Source organism: Conger conger, chromosome 8 (genome assembly GCF_963514075.1).
Source record: "Conger conger chromosome 8, fConCon1.1, whole genome shotgun sequence".
Classification (NCBI taxonomy): Eukaryota; Metazoa; Chordata; class Actinopteri; order Anguilliformes; family Congridae; genus Conger; species Conger conger.
In genome coordinates, this window is record NC_083767.1 from 18,342,060 (window position 1) to 18,369,342 (window position 27,283).

Below are 27,283 nucleotides of genomic sequence, written 5' to 3' on the forward strand. Positions count from 1 at the left end.
TATTAATTAAGTACTTGGGGTCTATTAGGCCCTTCATATTCCACTGAGAAAATGTAACTGCTTACCAAGACAAAAGAATGAGCATTATGCTATAGCATTAGCTACTGAATAGCTACAAAATGTTTTACGATACCGATTTCTGGGGGACACAGGTGCGTGTTGCATTCGTTGCGATCTTCTGGCATGAGGAAGGGGTCACAGGCGGTGCTCTCTGTTAGGTCATCTGCAAGGCAGCGCACCTCTCGCACTTGGTACCCCCCTTCACAGGAACGGGAGCACTGCAACAGAAAGGCCATACATACTCTTATGTACGTCTTATCTTCTCAAATCAATTCATCCTAGAACTAAATTGCCTGCCTAGAATGTTGCATTAGAAAAGTAAAAGGGAAGTAGAAAAGAAAAGGAGGCACAAGTACATCCATGAAAATATTGATTGGGTGCTGGAGCTAAGGAGAAGACGTGAAGATAAAGGAGATAGATACCAACATTCAGACGTTATAACCGACAAATACGTTTTGAAATGTCCGTCCGCATTAAAGGTGCAATAGGTAATTTCGCACTTCTAACGGTCAAGAGAGGAATTGCAGCAACAAACGCCCTCAAACCACAACACTGTTTATCCGTCCCCCTTCTCTGTGAATGCGCTAACATTGAAACTGGTCTGGGTTTGTGGCTGTAGCATATCTCAGCAAGCACTGGGCACGAGGCAGTATACCCGGCGCGGGTCGCCAATCCATGACAGGGCCCACCCACCATTCACTCACATTGGCAGTGAGTCGAGTCTCCAATTAGCCTACTGCATATTATGCCACATGCAATCTCCTCACAGAAAAGCCCTGAGTTGGAACACAAACTCAGTGCCTTGTACTAAAGCACTAACAGAAGCTTTTAAACTTAGTAAAATGAGACTTAGGGGGGATTTGATTGATTGAGGCTTTTAAATTCATTAAAGGGATTAACAAAGTTAATTATAGGCATCTGGGTGAGTTCGGTTAGCAGAACGAGAGGGCACAAATGGAAATTGGCAAAGGAGAAATTCTGTACAGATATTAGGAAGTATTTTTTCACACAGCGAGTGGTCAATGTGTGGAATAGCTTGCCAGTAAATGTAGAGGCAAAACAAAACAAAAAAGAGTGGAGGCAAAAACACTGGGGGTTTTCAAGACCAGGCTTGATATGGTGTGAGATACTATTTAGCTTTTAGGCAAACAAAGCAGTAGGTACACTTAGGTGTAAGAAAAGGCGAGCATTGCTGGGCTGAATGGCCTGTTCTCCCATTACCTTACCTCTTGTCCAAGCATTGGGAACTCACCGTACTCCACTCTGTGACAAACCACTTCACACCACACATCTTGATTTGGCAAGACTGGGTCTCGGGGGGGCGGGGAAGGTGGGCGCAGTCCGAGGGTGCAGTTGCTTCGAAGCTGCCGTTGGTGTGCAGCAGACAGAGCACAGTACGACTCTGCGTGCCAATCCCGCACTCGGAGGAACACTGAAAGAGAAACCGCAACTCAACCTCAGAAATGAGTCACTTCCTACCAGGATCTGGCTTACTGGTATTTGTAATGTACATTTCCCTTGCTTTTCCAGTTTGGAACAACATAAAGCAATTTACTTTCATTCATCTGTAGCTCTTATGTGAGTCTATAAATCTGAATCCATGTCTTTGCATTTTATCCAATAATGTACAGGAGTGTGTGTGTGTGTGGAGGGGGGGGAAACAAACTTAAAAAAAGCCAATATCTTAAGTCATATTACAAGACTAAAGCACTTGTTCAGACAGTCACTTTTTGCAGTGTATGTGAGCAAACCTAGACTAAACCACAACTTGATCCAGCCATCCATCCATTATCTGAACCCGCTTATCCTGAACAGGGTCGCAGGGGGGCTGGAGCCTATCCCAGCATACATTGGGCGAAAGGCAGGAATACACCCTGGACAGGTCGCCAGTCCATCGCAGGGCACACACACCATTCACTCACACACTCATACCCACGGGCAATTTAGACTCTCCAATCAACCTAATCTGCATGTCTTTGGACTGTGGGAGGAAACCGGAGTACCCGGAGGATACCCATGCAGACACGGGGAGAACATGCAAACTCCGCACAGAGAGGCCCCGGCCAACGGGGATTCGAACCCAGGACCTCCTTGCTGTGAGGTGGCAGTGCTACCCACTGCACCATCCGTGCCACCCCACAACTTGATGCACATATAAATTCACAGCTATAATAAGCCTGGGATATAACCAATTTGACCCAATCTCACAGAGATTATTCAAATTCAGGATGCAGACCTCCAGTATTAGGTATTGTATATGAACTGGACCTGTGCCAAGAACCGGACCCAGATAATCATCTATATTTGTCATCTGCATAATTATTATTTGCATAATGTATTATTTGTAAAATGAATTATTTAATGTATTAATTGAATTGATTTATATATGATATATAAATACTACTGTTCAACTGTTTGCCCATTTCTGGCCAGAAGCAGATGGACTGACCTCGGTTCTGCTCAAGGTTTCATCCTGTTAGTCAGGGAGTTTTTTCCTTGCTTTGTCTGAGGGGGTCTCGGGCCCTGGCTCTGTGTAAAGCTGCTTTGTAATCAATGTTGCATTATAAAAACTACAAATTAAATTGAATTGAATTGAATTGAATGAAGACGGGATATATGGAGGCAATTATGATGACGTGAAACAATGCATGTCACAAACTCGTGCACGCACAGTATAGTGTGTGTGAGGGGTAGGGCGTTGCACTCTGACCTGCCCCCACGTCCCCGTGTACCAGTCTGGCTTGCCCTGACATGGGCCGAGGTCACACGGCATCACGTCCTCGGGCCTCTCGTCTCCACAGCCGTCCAGAGGAAGACTGCTGACGTGGTTCATCAGACACACCACCTCCCTGCTGCGGCTGCCCCCTCCACACTCAGCTGAGCACTGACAACAGCACAAGCAAACCCTTAACCACAGTCCCCACAACCACTAAGCCCTGACAAATATACAGTCCTCACAGAAACAGTCCCCGTACGGCACCATGGTATGACAGTGACAATGCCATACTCCCTATAATTGCAACAATACCTACAACTCGACCAGAGTAGTACAAGATTGAACACAGAACATTTTACTGTGTATGCTCAAGCGAACATCAACAGCTTGTGTCAGTCTTCGTCCTTGGGGGGATATCGGTATGGTCTTCCTGATCTTTCTTTACTATCACTGCCGACATCTCAATAAGGTAGTGCACACCCGTGCGTACACAGTAGTATTCTACCTGAACCATTCAGCACCACACCTAAAAAAGACATACAAATTCATTAAAATATTTAAACTAAATATGAGTTTTTCTGACTGAAATACTACTTGAACCCAGTTCTGGATACTGTCCCAGAGAAAAATCACCACATCGGCAGTGACATTTTCCGGAGCGCTAGTGCCTCACCCTGTCGCTCCAGCGTGTGAGGAACCAGCTGCGGCCGCACGGGCCCGTGTCGCAGTTGCGCACGTCCTCCGGACGCAGCTTCATGTTGCACTCCTCGTCCGGCGCCACGTCCCCCAGGTTGTCCACGCATTTCACGTCACGAGTGCGCTGCCCCACCCCGCACGGCACAGAACACTGCGGTGGGGGTATTGCAGACGCGTATGGGGGAGCAAACAACAACAACAATTGAGGTTTCTGCTGGCTCTGGTTATAGGACACATTTTCCTGGCACAGTATGGACACCCTCATATCATTTACAAGCAATGCAGATCATTACGTTATGGTACTGTTAATAAAGCATTTATTTGCAGCAAAGGAAGTAATGAACTGTCATTGACTGACCTATTCAGAAACTTCATGTTGTGACATTATGTTTATATTTGTTTTGTTCACTATCTGCCTGAAATACAATGTACACTCACCGAGCAATTTATTAGGTATTTATCAGACTTATTTTTTAGACTTCTACTGCTGTAGCCTATCCGCTCAGAGTTATGATGCGTTGTGTGTTCAAAGATGCTCTTCTGCATACCACTGTTGTATTTGTGTTACTGTCACCTTCCTGTCAGTTTTGACTAGTCTGGCCATTCTCCCCTGATGTCTGTCATTAACAAGGTGTTTCTTTCTGCAGAACTCATTGAATTTTTTTTGTTTTTTTCCACCATTTTTTGCAAAGTGTGTGTGACAATCCCAGGAGATCAGCAGTTTCTGAGATACTCTGACACCAACAATCATTGTGATGGTTGATGTGAACATTAACTGAACCTCCTTACCTGTATCTACATGATTGTATGCATTGCAATGCTGCCACATAATTGGCTGATTAGATAATCGCATTAATAAGTAGGTGTAATAAAGAAAAATGTCCCTAATAAAGGGCTCGGTGAGTGTATTTACAGATACACAGATACAGTATATACTGTATATGAACAATCAGAAACAAGGAAGAAAACCATACAATGAATCATGCAATGCTGGATTCTTACAATGCTGCATGACACATGTTTACTTTTGCCTACAACAGACCATTGTACCCTATACAATACAGTATTTTAAATGTTTACATTTTAAAACTCTGCGGCCTCATTTATAAAAATGTTTCTCAATTTAAGCTTAAACTTAATCTTAAAGTAATTTCCCAAATTGCACTTATGCTTGATTCATAATAACAGTCTGATTACATTGGCATAGCTGCATCTTACAGTATGTGATGAACAAAACTTCAATTTGAAGTCTTGTGAATGCGGCCAACAATTTCCGTCTAAATAAGGCTGCATTACAATAGTTCTTACACTTTTCATGCCTAAAATTGATTATCAAATCAATCAAATATTATTCTTAAAGCATAAACACAGCCCATGTGGAAGATTTGCACACAGCCCTCAAATGTGCAGTGCCTCCACTTAAACAGCAGGTAATGAACTTCACGTCTAGCGTTAACTTGACGTCGAGGTACGATCATATCCACGTCAAAGTAGGATTTTATAAATAACTACTGGTTTTCTGTGTAAGCCGCTGTTTAAGATACAATTTGACCGTAAGACCTATAATTTTTATAAATGAGGCCTCCCAGTGTGTTTGTGTCGGAGGACCCTGCCAAATACGAACCGGAGTCCACTCGGAGCGGATTTGCCACTCACTGCAGATCTTCAGCTGGCAGGAGGCCGCGGTCTCGGGCTGCTCCAGGTGCCGGCAGTGCCGGGGGCCAACCGTGCTGGTACTGCCGTTCCCCAAGGCCTGGCGGCACAAGACCTGCCGGTGCTGGGCCCCGGGGCCACACGCCTTGCTGCACTCGGACCACTCGCCCACATCCCAGCTGCGGGGAGAGACATTGTGAGCTCCATGACATGATATTGCCTTGTGGTAAAATCCAGCTATGACCAGGTTGAAATGACCAGCTACCAGCTGTTTCAAAACCTAGCTTTTCATCAGCAGGGTGGGCAAGTCCATAAGATGAGATAAGAGTTTATATATATTATTTTAAAATATGCTATAATATATTATAAACAGGTTGTACAATGCATTGTAAATAGATAAATATACTGTATGGGTGATTCTGCAAATATGGGAGCTTTTATGTCCTTTGTGTATATTTCCTGAAAAAAAAAAACATTTTCTTCTGAGGTCCAGTGAATAATGGCAAAAATATGATAAATACTGTACAGTTAAAGCTCAGGCAAATTTAGGATCATAATGAGACCAATAGACTGGTGTTTCAATGGGTTTCATTTTTTTAAAGGCTTGCATGGCCATCTGTTCACATATACAGTGTAGAATGTGTGTCTGCGCGCGTGTGTGTGTGTCTATGTAAACATGTTTATGCAAGAAACTGATAATTGTTTGCAGCTCCTAAAGTTTATTCCAGTTGAAAAGAAAGTTGACTTTACTGAGCAGCTGGTGCGCATACTTCATATGTCTTATGAATTCACTATGCAGATAAGCCTGAAATTGTCCAACTTAGTGCTAAAAACAAGGAGTCCAGATGTTTGCTGCTGTAGCTACAGCATGTGCATATTTAGCATAGACCTGTGGTCGTGCTGTGCACTGTTGAGAAAGGGTGTGCGGGTATGGTCACCTACAAGCCAGGGCAGGGCTGGGTGTTGCAGTCCTCTTCCTGTATGGGACTCTGGCTGTGCTCGCACAGGTCATTAGGAACCAGGACGGCGGTCTCCTGCTCCACACAGCTGAACACCCCCTGAAGCCTGCCTACGCCACCCCAAGCAGGAAGAGAAGAGATGTATGAAGTATTTTTGCTAACCTTTGTTGTGTGGACTGAGATGTATTTTAGAGGTCCTTTGATTAACACCTACATGGAAAACCAGCTCCACAAGATCATGGGCGTGAGTATTATATTTGAAGAACAATGCAGTTATTGTACCTTCTTACAATGTACAAAGATATCCTTGCCTTATAAGGCAGTTATAATGAGAATACATTGAGGTGTTTAACTTAATCCTGATTTAACCCTGATTTAAAGTTGTCGCACAACCCATGCGACAAGTGTCGTACAACAAAAATGAGAATGTTCTCCTAGTGTGCTTCTCCTAGACTCCCCTTATCCACCCCCCCTATAACTCATAACCTATAGTTGGCACTGCTGGCCGACAGGCAAGACAATGTAAATATTCAACGAATATCAGGCTCACTTAAATTAGACTGCCTTTTAAGGACTATTAAGTCTATTTTTGGTTATATTCATTTAGCTAGCTAGCTTACGAAGGTGACATTATCAAAAACGTTAGCTAGCTAGTTTGCTTTCATAGTTGTGCATTTAATATTAACTTGGCTAGCTAACTAGCAAAATTATTATTGGATAAGTCAGCGTCCTTACCTTAGCTATTGGTAGTTGATATACTAAGTTAGCTAGCTTGTGAAAATTCAGGTAGCTATGGTAATAAACAACAATGTGTGGAAAGTAGGGACACAGTCTGTCAATCACAATCATTACCACGCCCGGGCAGTTTTGGTGAAGTTTTATAGTGGGAAAATTAGGCCAAATTTTTGTATTGTTCCTTGACGATAGATTGCTGTACTGCATGTATAATTATGTTTGGAGTGCTTGCCCCATCCCACTGTCGGGGGGCCACTTTGACATTCTACCAGAGGTGGAACGTTGAACTCTCCGGTATTTTGTTCCAGTCACTGGATTTGCTAATTAGCATAATTATTCAGGCAGACTAATTAGTGAAATTAGCTGAGTTCATGGGTAGAAGAATTACATGGCAGGACTTCCTCCTTTCCACCTCTGCGTTCCTCTCTACAAACAGTAGAGATAGTACCATAGCACAGTGTGTTGCGCATGCTAATATGAGCTACAAGAGCTCATTTTGAAATGTTATCGCAAATTAATGTTGACAGGGTGAACTCATGTTCAGTTTTCAGGGGACATACTTTGGTGCATTTTTTGCCTGCTGTTTCCATCCCATTTTCTTAGTGCTAAGAAACAAGGTCATTGAAAGTCTTGGACTTTTGGATTTGGGAATTCAGCCAGAGCTTTGTTCCTTGCTGAGTCTGTTTTTTGACCAGCCAATAGTGAGTGGATCAGATCCATATCAGCTTCCCCCCTCCGATACAACACATTTTTTTTGTACATCTCAATTTTGTGATGTGTTTTCCCAGTTTTTTTTTTTAACTGCAAGAAATGATAATGCATTCTTGACTGATTTGTTTATCACTAGCTAGCCACCAGTTCCCTGTTTTCTATTATCATGCTTTTTGATTATTATTCAAACTTAATGAACAGATTCCATTCCGAAATACAAGAGGGCACGCAATGATCCCATCTAAACTCTATCAGTTCCCATCAAACAGCAGATTCATCATAGCCAAGGTTCTTGGCTTTGTTTTTCCAGCTCTGCTGTCAGTTATAGTTTTAGGTTATTGCTAAAGCATAAAATGTTTTTTCTAGAACACAGTGAAATGGAGCACTTTTCATTCCAGCTCAGCTGCTGCTTACCTGACAAAACACATAGTTTACAGTTAAGATAACCGAGTGTCAAGACCAATTCACCTATGTCCTTCAGTAACAATGCTTTCAACATATGTTTCATATTAGAGCGATTAAGCCTAAAGCATAGAGGCTAAGGTACATGACTGAGACCCGGAAGTTCACAGCTGTTGGGCCCTTGAGAATAGCCCTTAACCCCACATTGCTCCCCAGGTGCTGCACAGTGGCAGCTCCTAAGTAACTAATATGTGTCAAATGCAGAGGATAAATTCTTTTTCTTCTTTAGGTTAGCCTAAATGTCCATTACTGCGCTAACATGTTTAATCATATGTAAGCCTCCAGCTTCTATAGTGCAGTTCTCCATGTTTTAGCTATAGTGCACTTAGGGGTAGGTCAGACCAAACCAGTTGTAGAACCAAACCAGCGTTTCTAGTAGCAAAACAATGGAAAGAAAATTAGGCACAAACGTGTGCCTTTTGTGCATAATGTTTCCTGTAATAGTCTGAATATAGCATAATCAAGAGAAGCATTGCTCTCTACTTCCTGTCCCCATTACTGTAACTCAGGCTATTTTATGGTATTCCTCTAAAAATCTGTGGCTTTGAGAGTACTGTGTCAGGTTCACAGGTCTGGAAAGCATTCATTACATTCTCTCAGACAGGACAACTACAGGGGGTGGGGGGTGTATTGACATGGGACCAAGATAAAACTTTTCATCTGCAAATTCTTTCTGCAAACCCCCCCCCCCCCCCTCAACCACCTGCACACACACACACACACACACACACACACATTCCCTGTTTGTCTGATCCATGCATAGCCACATCCAAAGGCAGACAGCAGGTTTGGATTATACTGTTTTTGTTGTTTAAAAAAACAGCAAAACCATTTGAAGCCCTCAAATTATTCTCAATGTCTGATGTTCATTATCCTGAGTCAAAACTTCTCCATCTATCAAGTGTAATTGTGTCAATGGGAATGAAACAATAACCTTTCTTCAGTTAATCACTTTTGACATTGGACAGCTGTTTTTCGCCCACCCAATATTTATAACTGCATGTTATACAGTGGCTTCAGAAAGTATTTCGATCCCATCACTTTTTCCACACTTTATTGTGTTCATTGTTATTGTAGTTTTCATTAGTTTTTTCAATACATTTTCAAAAAAAAAAAAAAAAAAAAATTCTTTGTCATTATGGGTAATTGAGTGTAGATTACCGAAAATGGCAATTTCATCCATTTAAAATGAAATCTGCAACACAATATGTGAAGGGGTCTGAATACTTTCTGAAGCCACAGCTCATTAATAAGTGTTACCATTGGCTGTAACAAGTGTTACCAAAACGCATTCCTCACCTGTCCCGCAGGTGGTGCTGCAGAGCGTGCTCCCAGTTCGCCTCCAGCCGTAAGGGGAGAGCTGTTCTGGACGGAGCTGTGACCCCGGGCCCGCTGCTGTGGGTGAGGGGAGGGGGTCGGAGGGGACCTGGTTGGGGTGGACCCCGACACCGAAGTCTCCATTCCCGTTGGAGTCCAGAGCGAATCCTTCCCCCTCCACTGTGTGCAGGCCCATGGTCTCCCCTGGGGAGAGAGATGCAGATGAAGGACCAAAGCACTGGAGAGAGAGTAGCCTTGCGGCTAAGGTACATGACTGAGACCTGGAAGGTTGGCGGTTCAAGCCCAAGATAAGATCCGCACAGCTGTTGTACCCTTGAGCAAGGCCCTTAACCCTGCATTGCTCCAAGGGGATTGTCCCTTGCTTAGTCGAATCAACTGTTAGTTGCTTTGGATAAGTGTCAGCTAAATAACTATTTTTTAGTTTTATTATTTTGATTAAATCCAAGCAGCACTCGTTCAAAAATAAACCCCAACCCTTTGTTTCAGAAATGTTTCGCTTTAATTTCCTTACTCTTTCATTAAACTCATCTGTGGGACTCCAAGTCTGTCAGTTTGCACTGCTGCAAAAGAAAAACGGATTTCTGGACAAACAGGTCAGCTGTCCTCTGAGAACGGTTGGGTCAGTCTCTGGTCAGGTTGTGGTTCAGTCGCTGCAAAGGAAAACCTATCCATAATGAATTCCTCAATCTTAAAATGCAGATGTGAGCTGGAAATCCCTTTCAAAGATCAGTGCTGTGAAACACAGCATGGTCCTTTTCAACCCTTTTCTAGGAAAGAAACATGCATGTGGTTGCTCTACTACAGAGTGCAGACTAATCCTTTCCAGGGAGAAATGAAAAAAGTAACTTCTCTATAATTCTCATCTTAGTTGGTTGCGTGCTTTTGCCTGGAAGTTTCAAGCATCAGATGCATGCAACATGGCTCTGTCTTAGACACACACGCACATGGCCGCAAGCACACGCACACACACACACACACACACACACACACACACACACACACACACACACACACACAGGTATGCACAGGTGTGATCTCAGAAAGGTCACTTTAAGTATGCAGTTGTATGCAGTTCTGGCACGGCACTACAAAAAACTAACTCAGGAAGATGTTCAAAGGGCAACAAAATTGCTTCCTGGTGAAATGTAAAAGTTATGACGAGAGACTTAAGATACTTAGGCCTGGATTCAATCAACATGATTGTGTCCTTAATTTGAATCAACACAAGCATTATACTTTTTCTGAACTCAGTTTGGCTAGTTTTAGTGGACAAATTGTGTTTATGAAGAAAAATAATTCTTACTGTTAATTATTAACAAATTATTAATCAGAGTTGAGGAAAAATGTTGATTGAATCTGAATCTTAAGTATTTTCATTCATAGTAAAAAAATTTGGGTTCATAAAATGGATCAGTAAGTTAACTGCAACAGATTTTTCAGGTTGAATTTTATCAGTAGAACAAAGAGACATAGGTGGAAATTCAATTCTGCCAGAATATTAAAATTATTTTCTTTACGGTGACCTTTTAATGTGAGGAATCGGTTATCAGGTCATGCACTGGATGCAGAGACATTAGGTGTGTTCACATTCAGGCCTGATGTAGTGCTACAATAGATACTCTCTACTGTAGCACTACATTATATATAGCGATATCTAGTAACTTTAGTAACTTGCATTCCTCTACTCCTCTACAGAGATATCACTACTCTCAATTTTTTTTGTAAATGTGTCAAGATGTGCTGTCTGTTCTTAACATTATGGGTTCTCACATTATTATTTGCACACATGTATGCTGCCATAACATGTGAACAGTAACAGGATAACTTCAGACTGGGAGGCTGCTCCACACAACTGCTTAGTTCAGCGTAAAGGTACCCTTCTTGTTAATAACCAACACCTTGTGGGTCTCCAGTGTAAACAGTGGCATTGGAGTCAGAGTCCCCGCCAGAACGCTTTTTGTATTGCTAATGCTAATCGCTATCGCTAATGCTAATGCTAATGCTAATTGATTGCCAGATGCCATGCTCACCTAGGCCATCATGGATGGGCGGTGCAGGCTGAGGACTGGAGATGTTTTCTCGCGGCAGGATGTAGTGGTAGGACACACTGGGGTCAGGCTGCCGGTAGATCACCTAGTGTGGGAGAACAGGAAACACATCCAGTTTCTGCAATAAAATACATTTATTTATAGAAAGTGATTGCTGTATAAATAGTAATTTGTATTTTCAGCATTTTTTGTGTGAATGATAAAAATGCTGAAATGTTGGCAATTTACTTTGGGTTACAGCTGTTTTCCATAACAAAAAACGAAATTTTTTTATTTTTATATGATACTAGCAACCAAACCATATGAACTGTTGTAAATACACTGCACAAAGAAAACATGTTTCAGTAAATATAAAAATGCAATGGTCTTATTTGTTGTCGGTTGACACATTCAAAGTGACTTAAGACTCTGTGTAGACCAAACCACTTAAACTCAGTATGCGTTAATAATGAGAATAAAATCTTTGTGAGAATATCTCCCATCACTCTAATCTGTGCTGAGCAATGCTAATTTAAAAACTATGCATCACAGTGCTTAAGCCTCATAAACTGATTTGCATACTTATTGCCTGAGGCTGCATGTTAAAGCTCCATAACCAGGCCTCCCTCTGGAACAAAGAAATAAACACACTGTCCCGAAGGTGGAAGTAAATATAACATAAGTGTAATTCTTGCAATTTACCCCTTGAGTTTAATCAGTGTTCTTGAATTCCATTGCTTTCAGTTACCAGTCGCGATTGTTACATCAGCATTAGCATGTTTAGTGAAGAACATTCTTATCTTATGATGTTAAGCCTGATTCATACTTCAGCCTCCATATCATAGACTGTAGAAAAATAAGTGCCTGCTACTTCATCCACTGACTACCCATGGGCTTGTGAAAAGTGTTTTGAAGCCTAGGAAGTCAAGTTTACCGACACCGCCATATTGTACCTTTGGAGCCAGAGTCTGCACAGTAGGGAAGCCGAGTGTGGTGTGTGTGAGAGAGTGATGTAACGTAACTGTTCCACTGTATTGTTCCACTGTCCTAATAACATGATAAAGTGGAGGCACTTGGAGAGGTATTAGATGAAGGAAAAACACACATTGCGACTACATTTTCTTGTGGGAAATTGATTGTATTTTTTACTACAATGGTACCATTGACTTTACATTGAAAGCGGGTCTGAATGACCTATACTGGAGCCAAGCGCAGTGGCTTTACTGAGCACCGTCTCTCACAGCCTCTCAGCATGGAAATGAGCATCAGAAAAGAAGCTTGGTTTTGGCCACTTGCTCCTATTGAGATATAGAGGGGCAGTACGGTACTCCCCGAATGGTGGTTGCCTTCATAGTTTCAATCATTCCAGCGAGCACTACTGAGACAATAAAATAGCTTTGTTTGACAATACGGAGCATGCCGTACAGTTAAAATGAAATTCTCAGTATTTGCTCCGTTCAGACCCTATGCCAGCACCAGAATCTCCAGAACCACTGTGCTGCCAGATAAAGCATGAATCAGGCATTACACCTTATAGGGTTACTTGTCAGTGATTAACAGAGGCACAATAGTCCAAAGGACACTTGGATTCCAAACACGAAAATCACCAGTCACGTCGTTTCGTCATTCTTCCTCCAATATACATGAAAGTTCTTTAGGTACAGCAAACACACCATTCAAATTAATCATGAAAATTTAATAAAAATCTGTTTGTTAGTTTTTAATAAAACGATTAGTGAAAGTTTTATAATGTAATGAGCAGCCAGACTGTCTGTGGGACTCACATAGACGTGGAGCTCCTGGGTGGTGGGTCCAGGAGCCGTGATGGACTCCCCCGCCCTGCTCCGGATCTCATTTGGTCTGCGGTACGTCAGCAGTGTACCGGCTGCACGGAAGGTGCCGGGCCTTTCCACGGCCCAGTTTCCATTGATGATGGGATTGCCATCTTCAGTTAAAAGTGCTGAGACAAACACATGTCAAGTCAGAACACACATGAGTTAATTGAGAGCGACTGTACACACTCGCTAACACTTCCGTTGCTCATTATTGCTGCTCCACAGTTGTTCAGTAGGCCTAATGGCTGAATTAAACAGAATAAAGTCTTGCTTTAACCTACTTCATTAAATAAAGGTTATCTGTATAAAATAAAATGTTTATTGTTGTTGAGGCTTTCACTTTTTTGTTTTATACACCTAGTTTTCAAGTTTTTCAATTGAGAAAAACTAAGATATAGTGGATATAGATATAGCCCATGGGTTTAACAAATTGAAGTAAACAGAAATCATTCATTCATTAATTCATCACCCTAACCCGCTTATCCTAAACAGGGTCGCAGGGGGGCTGGAGCCTATCCCAGCATACATTGGGCGAAAGGCGGGAATACACCCTGGACAGGTCGCCAGTCCATCGCAGGGCACACACACCATTCACTCACACAATCATACCTATGGGCAATTTAGACTCTCCAATCAGCCTAACCTGCATGTTTTTGGACTGTGGGAGGAAACCGGAGTACCCGGAGGAAACCCACACAGACACGGGGAGAACATGCAAACTCCGCACAGAGAGGCCCCTGCCGACGGGGATTCGAACCCAGGACCTCCTTGCTGTGAGGTGGCAGTGCTACCCACTGCACTATCCGTGCCGTCACAAACAGAAATCAGTGTAGAACAAATCTAGATATCATTTAAAAATCACTTTGATGCTCGGCCTGTGCATCGGCTAATGGTGATCCTAAATAAACAGTAAACAACAAAGGACGAGGATGAAGAAGAACAGAAAATCAAAAATATGCTCCCTCCTCCTACCCAGGTAGTTCCTGCTCTTGGTGCTCTCCTGTATTTTGATGTCCTGAGCTCCTACGGGAATCTCGAGGATTTTGTGGTATCCCACCGACAGGATGGAGCGTGAGAATGTCCCACTGATCACCTCACAGGTAGAGCCATCCCCGCCACAAACCCCACAGTTGTCCGCTTGGTACCCGTCACATCCCAAACCCTGAGGAAAACACACACAAGAAAGGACACAAGGTAGCAGCATGATAACTGATGATCTGATGATCCTGGATTTCTCTAATACTGGATTTTACCATTTACATTGAGAGGGCAACAGCAATTGTGCTGAATTACATTTTCACCTTGTTTTTATGTATTCACGCATTACTGAAATGATTATATGTGGTGATTGTTCTGCTTCCTTCTTTGTTACAATGACAATGTTTCTGCTGTTGCTGGGATTTTAAAGAGAGAAGAGCACACGTGCTAAAGTTGTGCAATACTGTTAAAGCCAGGAATAAACTCTTCAAATTCTCTCCTCAGCACTCTTTTTTCCAGCTTAGTTTTGAAAAAAAGCATTTGCAATGTCTGCATCTTTTTCCCTTCAGAAAGTACTTCTACTATTATTCTCCAGAAAGGGTCGCATATTAAGTTTTCCTCTGGTGGTCCTCCAGAATTCCTGTGTTATGAGCCTAACAATCCCATAATCAGGGGAAGGAAGTATTCTAATAAAAGAAAAAAGAAAATGAAATCTGAATATGAAAATATGTCATTGCTGGATAATGAACTAAGAACAAATATGTATTATCCGAGCATTACCATGCAGATCTGCTTTCATTATGTAAGAAGCAGAAGCTATTGCCCACATCCACAAAAACATACAAACCAAAACACATATTGGAGTTATTACAAGGCTGCATCCTAAGATTAGAATGTGTGCTGTGAGACAGTTGGATAAGACCTCTTTAAGATAATAGACTTCCCCTGTTTCATTTGAACTTCTGCCCTCAAAACTATTGATTCCACATGAGGAGAATTTTTTATACTGAGCTGCATATAAACACATGAAAAAGCAAGGTCTCTTGGTCTATCTTGGTGTTGAGAGGTCTGACATAAACTGTGTGTGATGAATGTGTCGAACCACACTCTCGTTACCACTCAACCTCCATTTTGTTTAATGTCTTGAGCTGCAGGATAATACCTCACTGCGGCTCTGCATACTTTTTAGAGCAGGGGGATCATGTACAATTGAAGAACTGAGGGCAACTGAAGTGGTGCTTCAATTCCTATTGGATATAGGATAACACCATTGGCAACATGCTGAAAAGCTTTATCATATTCTTCTGCCATTGCATCTATAGTCATTGAACTGTTTAACTATTTTTCAATGTGGCTCATGCCCTTATTGTGAATGTTTGTTAGACTAGTTTCTTCTAAATGAGCAATCACACCATATGGAGGTATATCTTGGCCACAGACAAGATGGAAGTTAAAATTCTGTGGAAAAGGGCATTATCGGAAAAAGCAAGTTGAATTAGTGATGACTGACCTTAAGAATGAAAGACCACACCACCCCCCTTCCCACATCCTACATTCCAAAATCATAAATAGCACTGACTAATGCATCTCCAGAAAGTGTTTGTGACTCCACCTCTCACCCTTTTCCCAAGCTCTTTCTGGCTCTATAGTGGAATGGAAGCTTCTGGAAAGTACCAAATATCACAAATCATAACTAAAGATCACAAGATCACAGATCTAGAAAGTACCAAAGATCAAATTGAAGTCCTCCTGGGAAGTCACTGAACTTTCCACCATCTAATTTTTGTTTATCTGTTCTGTTTTATTGTCACTCTGAATGTTGAAATACATGACCACAGTAGGCAGGTGTAGTTTGAAAGTCAATGAAGTGAAGGTAAAGTTTGCTAACAGGATCTGGCTCAAAAGATTGTACAAAATGAACAGAAATCTTTTGACTGTGTGCAATGAAATATGCAAGGCACTTAGTCGTAATATGATCATATTATTGAACTCATGTACATCAGTGTAATGCTCTAACCCACAGAGAGAATTACAGTATAATATAAGCCTTTTCTCAAATCCAACCAAGGGTCTGTGCATTCCCAATGAACGCAAATACAGTGCCTTCAGAAAGTGTTCATTTTAAATGGATAAAATAGCTCTTTTTCCCCATCAATCTACATTCAATAACCCATAATGACAATGTGAAAACAGGCTTTTAGAGATTTTTGAATCAAAGACTGAAATCTCTCATTTATATAAGTATTCAGAGCCTTAATTCAGTACTTTGTAGAGGTTTACAGCTTTGAGTCATCATGGATAAGTCTCCACAAGCTTTGCACACCTCACTTTGGGCAGTTCATCCCATTCTTCCTGGCAGATCCTCTCAAGCTCCGTAAGATTGGATGGGAAGCGTCTGTGAAATGATATCTTCTGCCACTAATCTCCACAGATGTTCTATGGGGTTTACCTCTAGGCTTTGGCTGGGCCACTCAAGGACACTCCAGCATTGTCTTGACTGTATACTTCAGGTCATTGTCCTGCTGAAAGGCGAACCGTCGCCCCAGTCTGCGGTCCCATGCACTCTGGAGCAGGACCTTTCTGTATTTTTTGGCTGCATTCATCCTTCCCTAAATTCTGACCAGACTCCCTGTCCCTGTGGCTGAGAAGCACCACCATAGGATGATGCTATGATGTGTAGGAGCCACATTTCCCACAATCCCACAGGACAATTCCGCAACGTCCACCCCGCATGACATCTAGCTCGGTTCAGCCAATCCCGTAATGGCGGGAGCAATAAACTTTCCCGTATAAGATCAAGGCATGTTCTCAGGATTGCTCCCTTCTTCTCACTTCTTTTCGACGCACCCTTTTTGGCCATTTTCTTCAGCTCATCTGCTCCGATACTCGGACAGAGGCTGAATTCTACACAGCGCACTACCAGGCCTACGGACACACCTAGCAGTAACTTAGTGGCCTATAGCGAGTGGAAACTGGTGTACGCGGAACGCTAAATCAGTTTACCCCTGCAAAGCACAGCAACAAACTTTTAAAACGGGACAAACGGGAACACCCCAGCTTTGCGTGCCTCTCCAGGACATCATTCACATTACCATCGCCGCTTCTACAAGGACAGCACGTATTTTTGATCCAGAAATGCATTTGGACTCAGTAAGACAACAAACATTCAGGCATAGCCAGTGTTTAGTTTAGTCTTAACTGATATTGTGAATCTGTGTTTCTATATTTGCTGTCTTACCATTTGAATGTATTTTGTTAGCTATATATATACATGAATTGATTTGCCGTCTTTCACATATGTAATTATAGAGGTAAACTATGCAAGTAGTCTCTCTTTCCCCAGCTAACACTAACACTCCCACTTTTACCTTTCCTTCGTTCAAGGGACATGCGCGGTTGCGCGCGCGAACACACACATATCCTAACATACCTTACCCTACTAACCTCCCGTTAGTCCAACCCTATATCTGTTCTGTGTTTGTACGTTTGTTTAATAAATATATTTTATTAAACCCGGCGTCTGTTTTGGCGTCACATAGACATGAGAGCCGAGTTAAAGCAGTCTTTCAAAGAACTTCCAACCTTCAGGTTATCGGTATGTTTTAATCATTAATATTGGTTATTTTAAAATACTAAATTTGTGGTTAGATATTTCTGATAACAGTAATTTTATGAGACTGATTACTTTTTGCAGTTATACTGCTACACTACATTAATTGGCGCCCCGGGTTCGTAGAGAGTAAAATCCCTATATTGTTTGGCGGCCCGTGCGAGGACCCTACAGATGCCACCACCATGCTTCACCATAGGGATGGTATTAGCCTGTTGATGAGTAGTGCCTTGTATTCGGCAGACATAGTGCATGGTGTTCTGTCCAGAGTACTCTTTTTCAGACCAAATACTTTTTCTTCATGCTCTCAGAGTTCAAGAGGGCTGTCATCTGCCTTCTACTCAAGAGTGGCTTCCATCTAGCCACTGTACCATAAAGGCCTGTTTGATGGAATGCTGCTGAGATAGTTGTCCTTCCAGCAGGTTCTCCCATCTCAGCAGAGAACTCTGAAGCCCTCTTAGAGTGACCGTTGGGTTCTTGGTCACCTCCCTTCTTTCTCAGTTTGGCCTGGTGGTTCTTCCATTTCACAATTATTGAGGCCACTGTGATCCTATAAATTATTGAATACCATTGTCCTGATCTGTGCCATGGCACAATTTACTCCTGGAGATCTACAGAGAGTTTTTTGGACTTCATGGCTTGGTTTTTGTTTTGACATGCAGTGTGAATGGAGGGACCTTATATAGACATCTCAATGATAATTAAAGCAAACAGGATGTACCTGACCACAATATAGAGTGCACAGCAAAGGGTCTGAATACTTATGTAAATGAGAAATTTCAGCTTTTGATTTTTAATACATTTACAAAAAATTCTAGAAACTTGTCTTCACTTTGTCATTATGGGTTATTGAGTGTAGATTGATGGGCAAAAAAAGCACATTTATTAACACAATAAAGTGTGCAAAAAGTGAAGGGGGCTTTATGAAACCACTGTATGCAGCATGATTTTCAGTGGTACTAAACTACTTTTCTTAAGCTCTGTGAGAGCCACATTGAGTTATCAGTGTGACATAGTATACAACATTTTTTAAAAGGCTATATAAAAATGTAAATCTATTAAATCAATTAGAAATCCTCCCTTTCATTACATTACATTACGTTACATTACATGGCATTTAGCAGACGTTCTTATCCAGAGCGACGTACAACGAAGTGCAAATGTTTCATGTGTGGAACACAAAAAAGATTAACAAAGTGTAACTGTAATATTCACAATCTCAAATAGTTTCTAATACCCATTCCCCTTGCGACTATCACATTAATACACGTCATATCTGAAAAAATAGTGGTACTATTTATAACAGTATCAATTCATCAAAATCAATGACTGGCAACCTAAAATTGAGCTGGAGCTACATTATTATACATTTTATACATTTCATACAAGGTATGTGGTAATGCTTTAAAGGAAAACCTTTGGTTCTTTCAAAAGGTTACCGGAGAGCATAGTGGGCCCAGAAATTCAGTTCTGCCAAAGAAAATTTTGGATAAATAACAACCCGCTCGAGAAAAACATAGCATTTTGCCATTGTGAAATGGCTGTTGTGATAAACAAAATGAATATTTTGAAACCCCTTTTGTTGCTAGACATTAAGATTTCTGTTCAAACCTGCGTTTTTGTATAATAGTTGACTCCCCATTTAAGGATATGTGCAGAACATTCCATAAATGCAGTATTTGTCCTACTGTCTAGACATTGCATGTTTGAGCTTGGTGCTACATCATTAAGCCAACTATGACTGGTAGTCTGCAGCTGTGATCGTTTTTTCCCAAGGGTAGATTGGCTGGAATGGTTTTACTTGGCCAGATGTCCTCAATACCACCGCATTGGCTCATCTTAACTATGTCACAAGTGCCCAGAGGCTGCCACCGTTGTCAATCAATTACAACCCTGCTGCTATCAGTGCTACTCAAGTTCTCCTGTAATACTGAGTAGAATGTAGAAGTGGACATCATTCTACAGTGTATTACTGCCATGACATTATTTTTAAACTTGTGAACATAGTACAGTATAGTGTGATATTTATTGATAACAAAACAAACAAAAGAAACATGATATGAGACAACTCTTAACTATAATAGTTAACTTTCAGTTTTGTCACCATTGTGAATCATCATTCCTGACCGTTGATTCAAGCATTGCAAACACTGGCATTTATTCCTGAATTGAAGTGGGAAAACTTGAGGGGATGAGGACATAACAACCAAAATAACAACCAAAAAAAAAAATAATAATACAAAAATACAAAAATAATAGTTTGTTGGGTGTGTGCCAAAGGAATTTAATTTTCTCAACCGGTTTTTTTATTTGTATTTTTTAGTTTTTTTGCATCAAACTGAGAAAAACTAAAATTGCAGAAAACTTTGAACTTTGCCACATTTAAGAAAACAAACAAAAACCAATTTGACTGCAGAAGGTCTAAAAGTTTACATTCTTGAGCAATAAACTAGCAACAATCATGATGCCAGACCAAATATGTCACAACTACAGTGGGCTCCAGGAATATGGGCACCCTTGATAACTGCTTTCCAACATAATTTGTGATAAAGCTTAGAGAACACATTTGGAAGGATTTCTGACCAGTCCTCCATGCAGAACCTTTCAGAATCATTGATATCCTTGGGATAGCCCCGTCTTCAGACCACAGGTTTTTCATGGGATTTAAGTCTGGAGACTGAGAAGGCTGTTCGAGAACATGGTTGTTGTTTTTACTTAAATCAAAAATGAGATTACTAAATAAAAAACATTGAGAGTACTTGCACTGAAATAAAAGTACATAGTTTACCCATATGTTTGAACATAAACTATAGATCATTATCCATCTTGTTTATTATATGCATTATTATTATTATTATTAAGGGTGCCAATAATCCTGGAGCCCATTGTAACTCTCCAAACAGGCAGCTGTGTCTCTGTTAATGTTTTCAAGGATAAGTATGCCTGAGTAAAAATAGCCAATGTTTGTGATGAGTTGCGACTAAATTAGGTAATGCATTTTATCCATTTAGTAATGTCTACATTGCATTTTCACTGTAGTCCCCTGTATCCATAATGTCTCTTATCTACATTTCAGTGAAACTGGAACAAGATAACCCACATTTTCCATTCTCCATTACCTAGTAAATGTCAGCCAGTTAGTTCACCGTAGATTTTTTGTTGTTTTTAAACATGTACAGATGTTGGACTCACTCATCACCAGTCTAAATGGCCAAGAAGAATGTCCCAACAATGATTTCAACTAATGGCTCCTCAAAAACAATATAAGCATTATCTGAGTTTGGCCTTCTCTTTGGCAATGAAATATGGTATATTGTTTGCTTGGCTAAATGGCCAAAAGAGGCTGCTGACTAACAGTTACATGTTTGGTCATATGAATTGCCATTAACTGCTAGCACAGGGTCAGTTCGAGGGCCACAGGTTAGCCACAGTTTGGCTAAAGCAGAAAACATCTGGCTGTATAAATTTGATTGGGACCTTCAGAATGGCAACATTACCAGCTGACTGATGAGATCCCTCTCAGGAAATGTAGTTTAGTATGAATCTACTCCTGTTATTTATCAATAAATGTTGATATATAGGACAACCAATGAAGTGGCATAATCTCCAGTAGTGTCAATATCCACCATATTCACTAATATCCACAGTTACACCAGCCAGGTCACATTTGTAGGGTACTGTTAGTATTTACCTCAAAGCGCAAAGTGCAATGAAAGTATCAGAAAAAAATATACACACACAAATGATGCGACTGAACAGCATTAGAAAAGTGAAGCCTCTTTAAAAAAAGAAATAACATTTTTTCAATGCCTCATTAAAGTATAGTCTGTTAGAGATCATTTATCAATAAAGAAAAACAGGAGAAAACAGAAGAAAAAAAACATTAGACATCACAACAGTGCATCAAAGTAAATGTGACTGTGTTCTTGTTCTCGGCATTGTGGAGACGCTTCACCCCGAAACTGCACAATTAGCTAGCTGAATCATGCTTTGTTTGGTTTAGTGCATGTATTCATTCAATGGAACTCACATCCCTGGGCCTCAAAACACATTAGCCATCATGCAGTCATCAGGTGAGTAGTTCAAAAGGCCCTTCCTGTGGAATGACTACATATCCCTGGAGTCAAAAGCAATGTAAGTGCCAAACAGGGGTCATAAATGGCTCAGGAATTAAGAGCAGACAGATGAAAACAAAAGGCGGATTGACTCATACTCAAAACTGAACTGTCTTACAATGGAGCAGAATTATGAAAGAATGTTAGCTCGCATTGCTGTGTTGACCCTTTGTATCCATCAAGTTAAGTCCAGGTCCTTCCAGTTCACTTGTGGTCCGTTTACTTGTTGTGCTTGAATTTATTTGATCCGTTTTCCAAAGGTCAATCAAAAGAAATGCAAGAAATTTGAAAGAGGATATTTGTGTGGGAACTATAGTCAAAAGACTTTCTCTTTATTAAAGAATTCTCTTTATTTTAAATCCAGCCCTTATTTTCTTTTCATTAGCACTACGGATTGGCCAGACTGTGTTCACAGCTGACTCTCAGGTAAAGAGAGGGTGGAAAACCAACAGTTTTCAGACCTCAAGAACCTGCTGAACCCTGATGTAGTATAATACAATGTATTATGACATATTAATATACAAGTTACATGCAGCCACATCATGTGCTTATGTTGCCACAGAAGCAGTTAAACTCATATTGAAATGTAATTCCAAAACCTCCTAATTTGCTCTTGGAGCATGAGTGTGTCTTGGACATGACCAGCGATGTGATGTGTATGTGCTTTGAGTTGCCTTTGTGGACACTGGTTGTCTCTCCTGGCGACCACAGGAAGTCTGCTCATTTTCTACTCAGCCAAAATACAATATGAAACAAAATGGAGGGCCCTGACCACATGTTCCATGTACAGCACTTGGCTCTGGGGCTGATGACATAAGTTATTTCGAAGGAAGAGTCTCATGGAGGCAGAGGATGTGTTTGTACCCAAGATTGCAGTGTCGTGGTGATACTGGTGTATTATACTGCAGATTTTATAAAGGGGACATAATTACTCCACTTATGTAGTTCGCAATTCTTCCTTGCACTGATCCAAATCGGTACAGTTATGATGTTACATCTGTGGTCGACACTATGTTTTTCTTTGATTGCCACCAAACCCTCAGACTTAAAAAAAATAGTTTGTGTAAGACCAGAGGAAAAGTCTTAGACATTGTGTCTGTGCTTGAACATCCTGCCACTGCATTATTGTGGTCTCGATTAGCCGAAAGCCTATCTTTTTCCTCTACTATTCTATGGAATAATTCTTACCTATATTAAATGACTTCATTATTACATACAGCATGACAGCTTTTTGTAGCCTTTAGAATCCGAGAATCATTCTGTTTGATATGATGAGTTCTCATTTTTGACATCAGGGATTTGGATTTGAGAGCCAAAGTTGATGATCGTAGATCTACTAATTTGCTGTTGAATGAGGTATGATGTGTTAGGTTTGTAGTAACAACTATATCTCCAGGAACAGCCCTGGGGGGTTGAGGCGTGGGTTATTTTAAAAAACAGGATTACTGAGCTAGCTGGATAAGTGCACTAAGCAACAGCTTGTTTTACATCAGACCATGTTCCAGATTTGGGAGGGTTAACTTCTGCGTTTTGGTCTGTGCAATCATCCAGCAAACTCGGTAATCTCGGATTGTGAATCAGGACCCTGTTCTACATCCTTCCGGACAACAGGAATCTGTTACAACTGAAATATCCAATAAGAGCCAATAAAAATTTGCATCAAAACGAAAAATGTAGAGGAATGCAACTGAGAGCAAGATGACAGCTATATCAAGAAATCTGTCCAGGTCCTTTTTGTTCATCTGCTAGGAGATATTCCTGATCTGTCATCTCTCAGCTGATTAAACTCTATGGGTATGGAGAGTTTAGTAAAGGATGATACAACCTCAGAGCAGCACAAACTCTCACCCAAACTCACCAACTCTTTCTTCACCCATGTCTGTTAAATATGCATCAGACTTCTGCCCACAAGAACAGCAAAACTTAACACCCAGACATGAATCAATCAATAAAGAAATAATTTAAATTGATGCCAATGTCAGCTAAATAACAAATGATGACTTACAGTTGATTAGACTAAGCAGAGGACAATCCCCCCTGGAGCAATGTGGGGTTAAGGGCCATGCTTTAGGTATCAACCAACCACCACCAAACCAAGATTCTAGTAATAATTCTATACTATTTTGTAGTATTTTTTGGCTGTGAAGCTTCAGATAAGGATCTACATTATAGTAAAACCACTCGTGCTTGTGGTTAAAAAAAGGAACTGGTCGTGGCAGGAAAGACAACCACAGAGAATAACAATGTAGTGAATGGAATGTCATGACAGGCAGCTAATTTGCTCTGTCTGAGTATTGAGTCATGTACCTCACTTTTTAAAGGTATCCCACATTGACACATTGTCAGTAGTGGTAAACAACAAAACTGGATAAAGAGATTGTCCCAGAATCAGAACCAAAATTGAACTTTTAGTGTCAAATATGGAGGTTGGTTATTGATGTTTTGGAGATATCTTTCTGCCAGTGGTCCAGGGGCACTATTTAAGATCAATTGCACATGACTTCAACAAAGTACCAGGACATTTTGGCATCTGGTTGTCTCTGCTAGGAAACTGAGACTTTGTTGTAAGTACATTGTCCAATGACTCCAAACATACATCAAAATCCACACAGAAATGGTTAAGCGAAAACAATCTACAGTATGTCTGCAATAGCCATCTCAGTCTCCAGACTTAAATCCCATTAAAAACCTGTGGTCTGAACCGAATACGGGGGTCCAAAAGTGCAAACCCAAGGATATCACACTACTTTACACATGTTGGAAAATAAAGTTCATGTCAATAACTGTATTTCTTTTTGGTTTACAGTGTGCATATTTATCAAGGGTGCCAATAATTCTGTTGCCCACTGTATATATCTGTTACATATTACGCAGCACAAACAGAATTAATTTTTCATGAAATTGAAAATAAGAAAACACTGGACTACTCAACTGAAGCATACTGCTTGTGTATATTTTAACCTTACAAGCAGCAGATGTTCTCTCCCTCCAGTCATAAAATTATAAATCCTGACAAAACCAAACAAATTAAATCAATAAAGATGGACACAGGATTGTATAAATATAATTGTTGTTTCCAAATGAACTATAATTTGTCCAGAGCTGGAGGTTCTCCAGACCCCCATATTGCAATGCCTCTCTACTGAATACCCTTGGCACCTGACACACATTACACATTAACTCATGATTCGAATCATAGTCATATCCACATTCCCAATTGTATTAATTAGTATGAGAAATAGTACATATTGAGTTTATTTATTTATTTATTATTTATTGTTAACTTACACTCTCAGAAATGAAGGTACAGTGGAGGTACAGTTCCCAAATGTACCCTGAAAGTACAATAATGCTCTATTTGGGTACTAATAAGTACCTTTTACAAGCAAACAAGTACAAATGAATCATGTATCGCTGGCTAGGGGTACAATTTTATGTACCTATAAAGTATCACCCCATTGGCAAGCATTTGTAGCTTTCTAGGCACATTTTCATACCTGTTTTTTTCTGAGAGTGTACAATAAATAAATATCAATAATATCAATATCAATGTTCAACATCAATTAATTGTTTTGCAATCCAGGTTCTAAAGGGGAAAAAAACAACACTAGCATAACCATCAAACCAGCATAACCATCAAACCATGTAACCACTATAAAATATTAGACATCTTCTTACAAAACATTGTTGTACAAAAGCAATTTCTTGGGGCAGAATGTCAATGATATAGTATTATTTACTAATTAACTGCTAAGTATTACTGGTTTAATTTATTGGTCCTTACAGTACAATTTAGGTGGTAACAGTAACAGGAAAACCAAGAAACATGTCATTTTCTTCACCAAATAAAGACAACTAATATAAACAATTGATAATCTGTGGCCTAACAGCACTGTTATTATCAATAATCCAATTCACAATATTCTAGTTTGGAAAAATATATATAGATAGATAGCTGTCTGTCTGTATTCTTGGCTGCACTTCAAATTACAAGTCTGGAGTTACAAAAACTAAGTGGCAATACAGACAAAAAGTGCCGAATAACATTCGTAATTCGTAACATTTGTAATTGAGCTTAGACATGCTGAAAGTGGAGTTAGACAATGTTCTCCATTAATCAGTGGCATTCTTTCCAGGGTGCCAGCCTGTTGTCTAAACTTGATGGTTGTGATGCGGTCTAAATCCACTCCTATACCAAATCCCATTCTCACAGAAAAGCATTTCACATTGTGGCTGGGTATGAAGTGTGCCCATTTTCCATGCATACCTACTGTCAGAGACAAGCCAGTTTGTGCTTTAGACATAAGTACCACAGAAAGCTCAGCTCAGACAGCATGTCTCCATGCAACAGCTCCATCTCATCCTACAACTGACAAAAAACAATCTTTTAGTTTTACCTGTCTGTCTTGAACTACATCCTTGCACATTTTTATGACTATAAGCATGAAAGTTATAGAAAACATATAGAGCTATATAAGTGGGGGGTTTTTGGTCCCCTACCTCTCCAGGTGGGCTGCTGAAGTCCCAGGGGAGTGTCGCGGAAGGCAGGCAGAACAGAGTGAGGAGGAGAGCAGCACGTACTGTCCTCTTCCTGGGGGAATCCATGGAGAGTGACAAACAGAGAGAGGCTGCGACACTGAGATGTTGTGTTTATGAGTGTGACTGCACGTGCGTGTATGTGCGCGTGTGTGAGATAGAGAGTGAAAGAGAGAGAGGTAGAGGGAAAGAGAGAAATAGAAAGACAGAGAGGGAAAGAGAGAGATGGAGAGCGAGAGAATGAAAGAGAGAGAGAGAGCTCCTCTCCTGGTGAAGGGGTTTGTCCCAAAAAGTTGGAAGTGTGTGTGCAGTCCTAATGCACTCACACTTCTGATTAACTGGCCCATTTCCCCCCCACTTCCAACTACTTCACAAGAATTGCAGACTCATTGACACACCCCCCCTCACTCTTTCTCCTTCAGTCTCTCCCTCTCTCCCTCTCTTTACCCTTCTCAGTTTTACCTCCACTCCATCTGATCCACATGCATAATACCTCACCTCTCTCCTTCTTTTTCCCATGCCCTGCTACCCCTTTTTGTCAAGGTGTAGAGCCCAATATTTTTCATTTGCCGGATATTTTCCACAAAAATGAGATGGTTGGGGCGAGTTAAAAACACATACCTCCTCCTCATCAGATTCCCATTGTTTCACTCTAGTACACTCTCCGAAAAAGAATGGTTCTTTGTCTGGGAACTTTTACACTTCACACCTATCCCTCTCTGTAAAACCCTTTTTTCGGAGTGCGTATGCCGAGTGTATGCAGTCTCCTGTCCCCAGAAAATCAGGGAGTTTCGTTTTTTTATTTACTGTAGTCTGTGCTGTATTAGGAGAGAGGCTGAAACACATTGATGT

General features: G+C 40.8%; 1 protein-coding gene across 1 annotated transcript in view; it reads right to left on the reverse strand.

Moving 5' to 3' along the window:
• Positions 1-26,747, reverse strand: part of adamtsl7 (ADAMTS-like 7) — a 31,859-nt gene extending 5,112 nt beyond the window's left edge. The window contains exons 1-11 of the mRNA XM_061251443.1: positions 26,396-26,747; positions 14,165-14,354; positions 13,142-13,317; positions 11,361-11,463; positions 9,292-9,513; positions 6,068-6,194; positions 5,097-5,304; positions 3,450-3,623; positions 2,771-2,944; positions 1,313-1,492; positions 134-278 (exon numbers count right to left, since the gene is read on the reverse strand). Coding sequence (XP_061107427.1) covers positions 134-278; positions 1,313-1,492; positions 2,771-2,944; positions 3,450-3,623; positions 5,097-5,304; positions 6,068-6,194; positions 9,292-9,513; positions 11,361-11,463; positions 13,142-13,317; positions 14,165-14,354; positions 26,396-26,500 — 1,804 coding nt within the window. The 5' untranslated portion in view covers positions 26,501-26,747. The remainder of the gene's footprint in view (positions 1-133; positions 279-1,312; positions 1,493-2,770; positions 2,945-3,449; positions 3,624-5,096; positions 5,305-6,067; positions 6,195-9,291; positions 9,514-11,360; positions 11,464-13,141; positions 13,318-14,164; positions 14,355-26,395) is intronic.
• Positions 26,748-27,283: the final 536 nt, after the last annotated feature.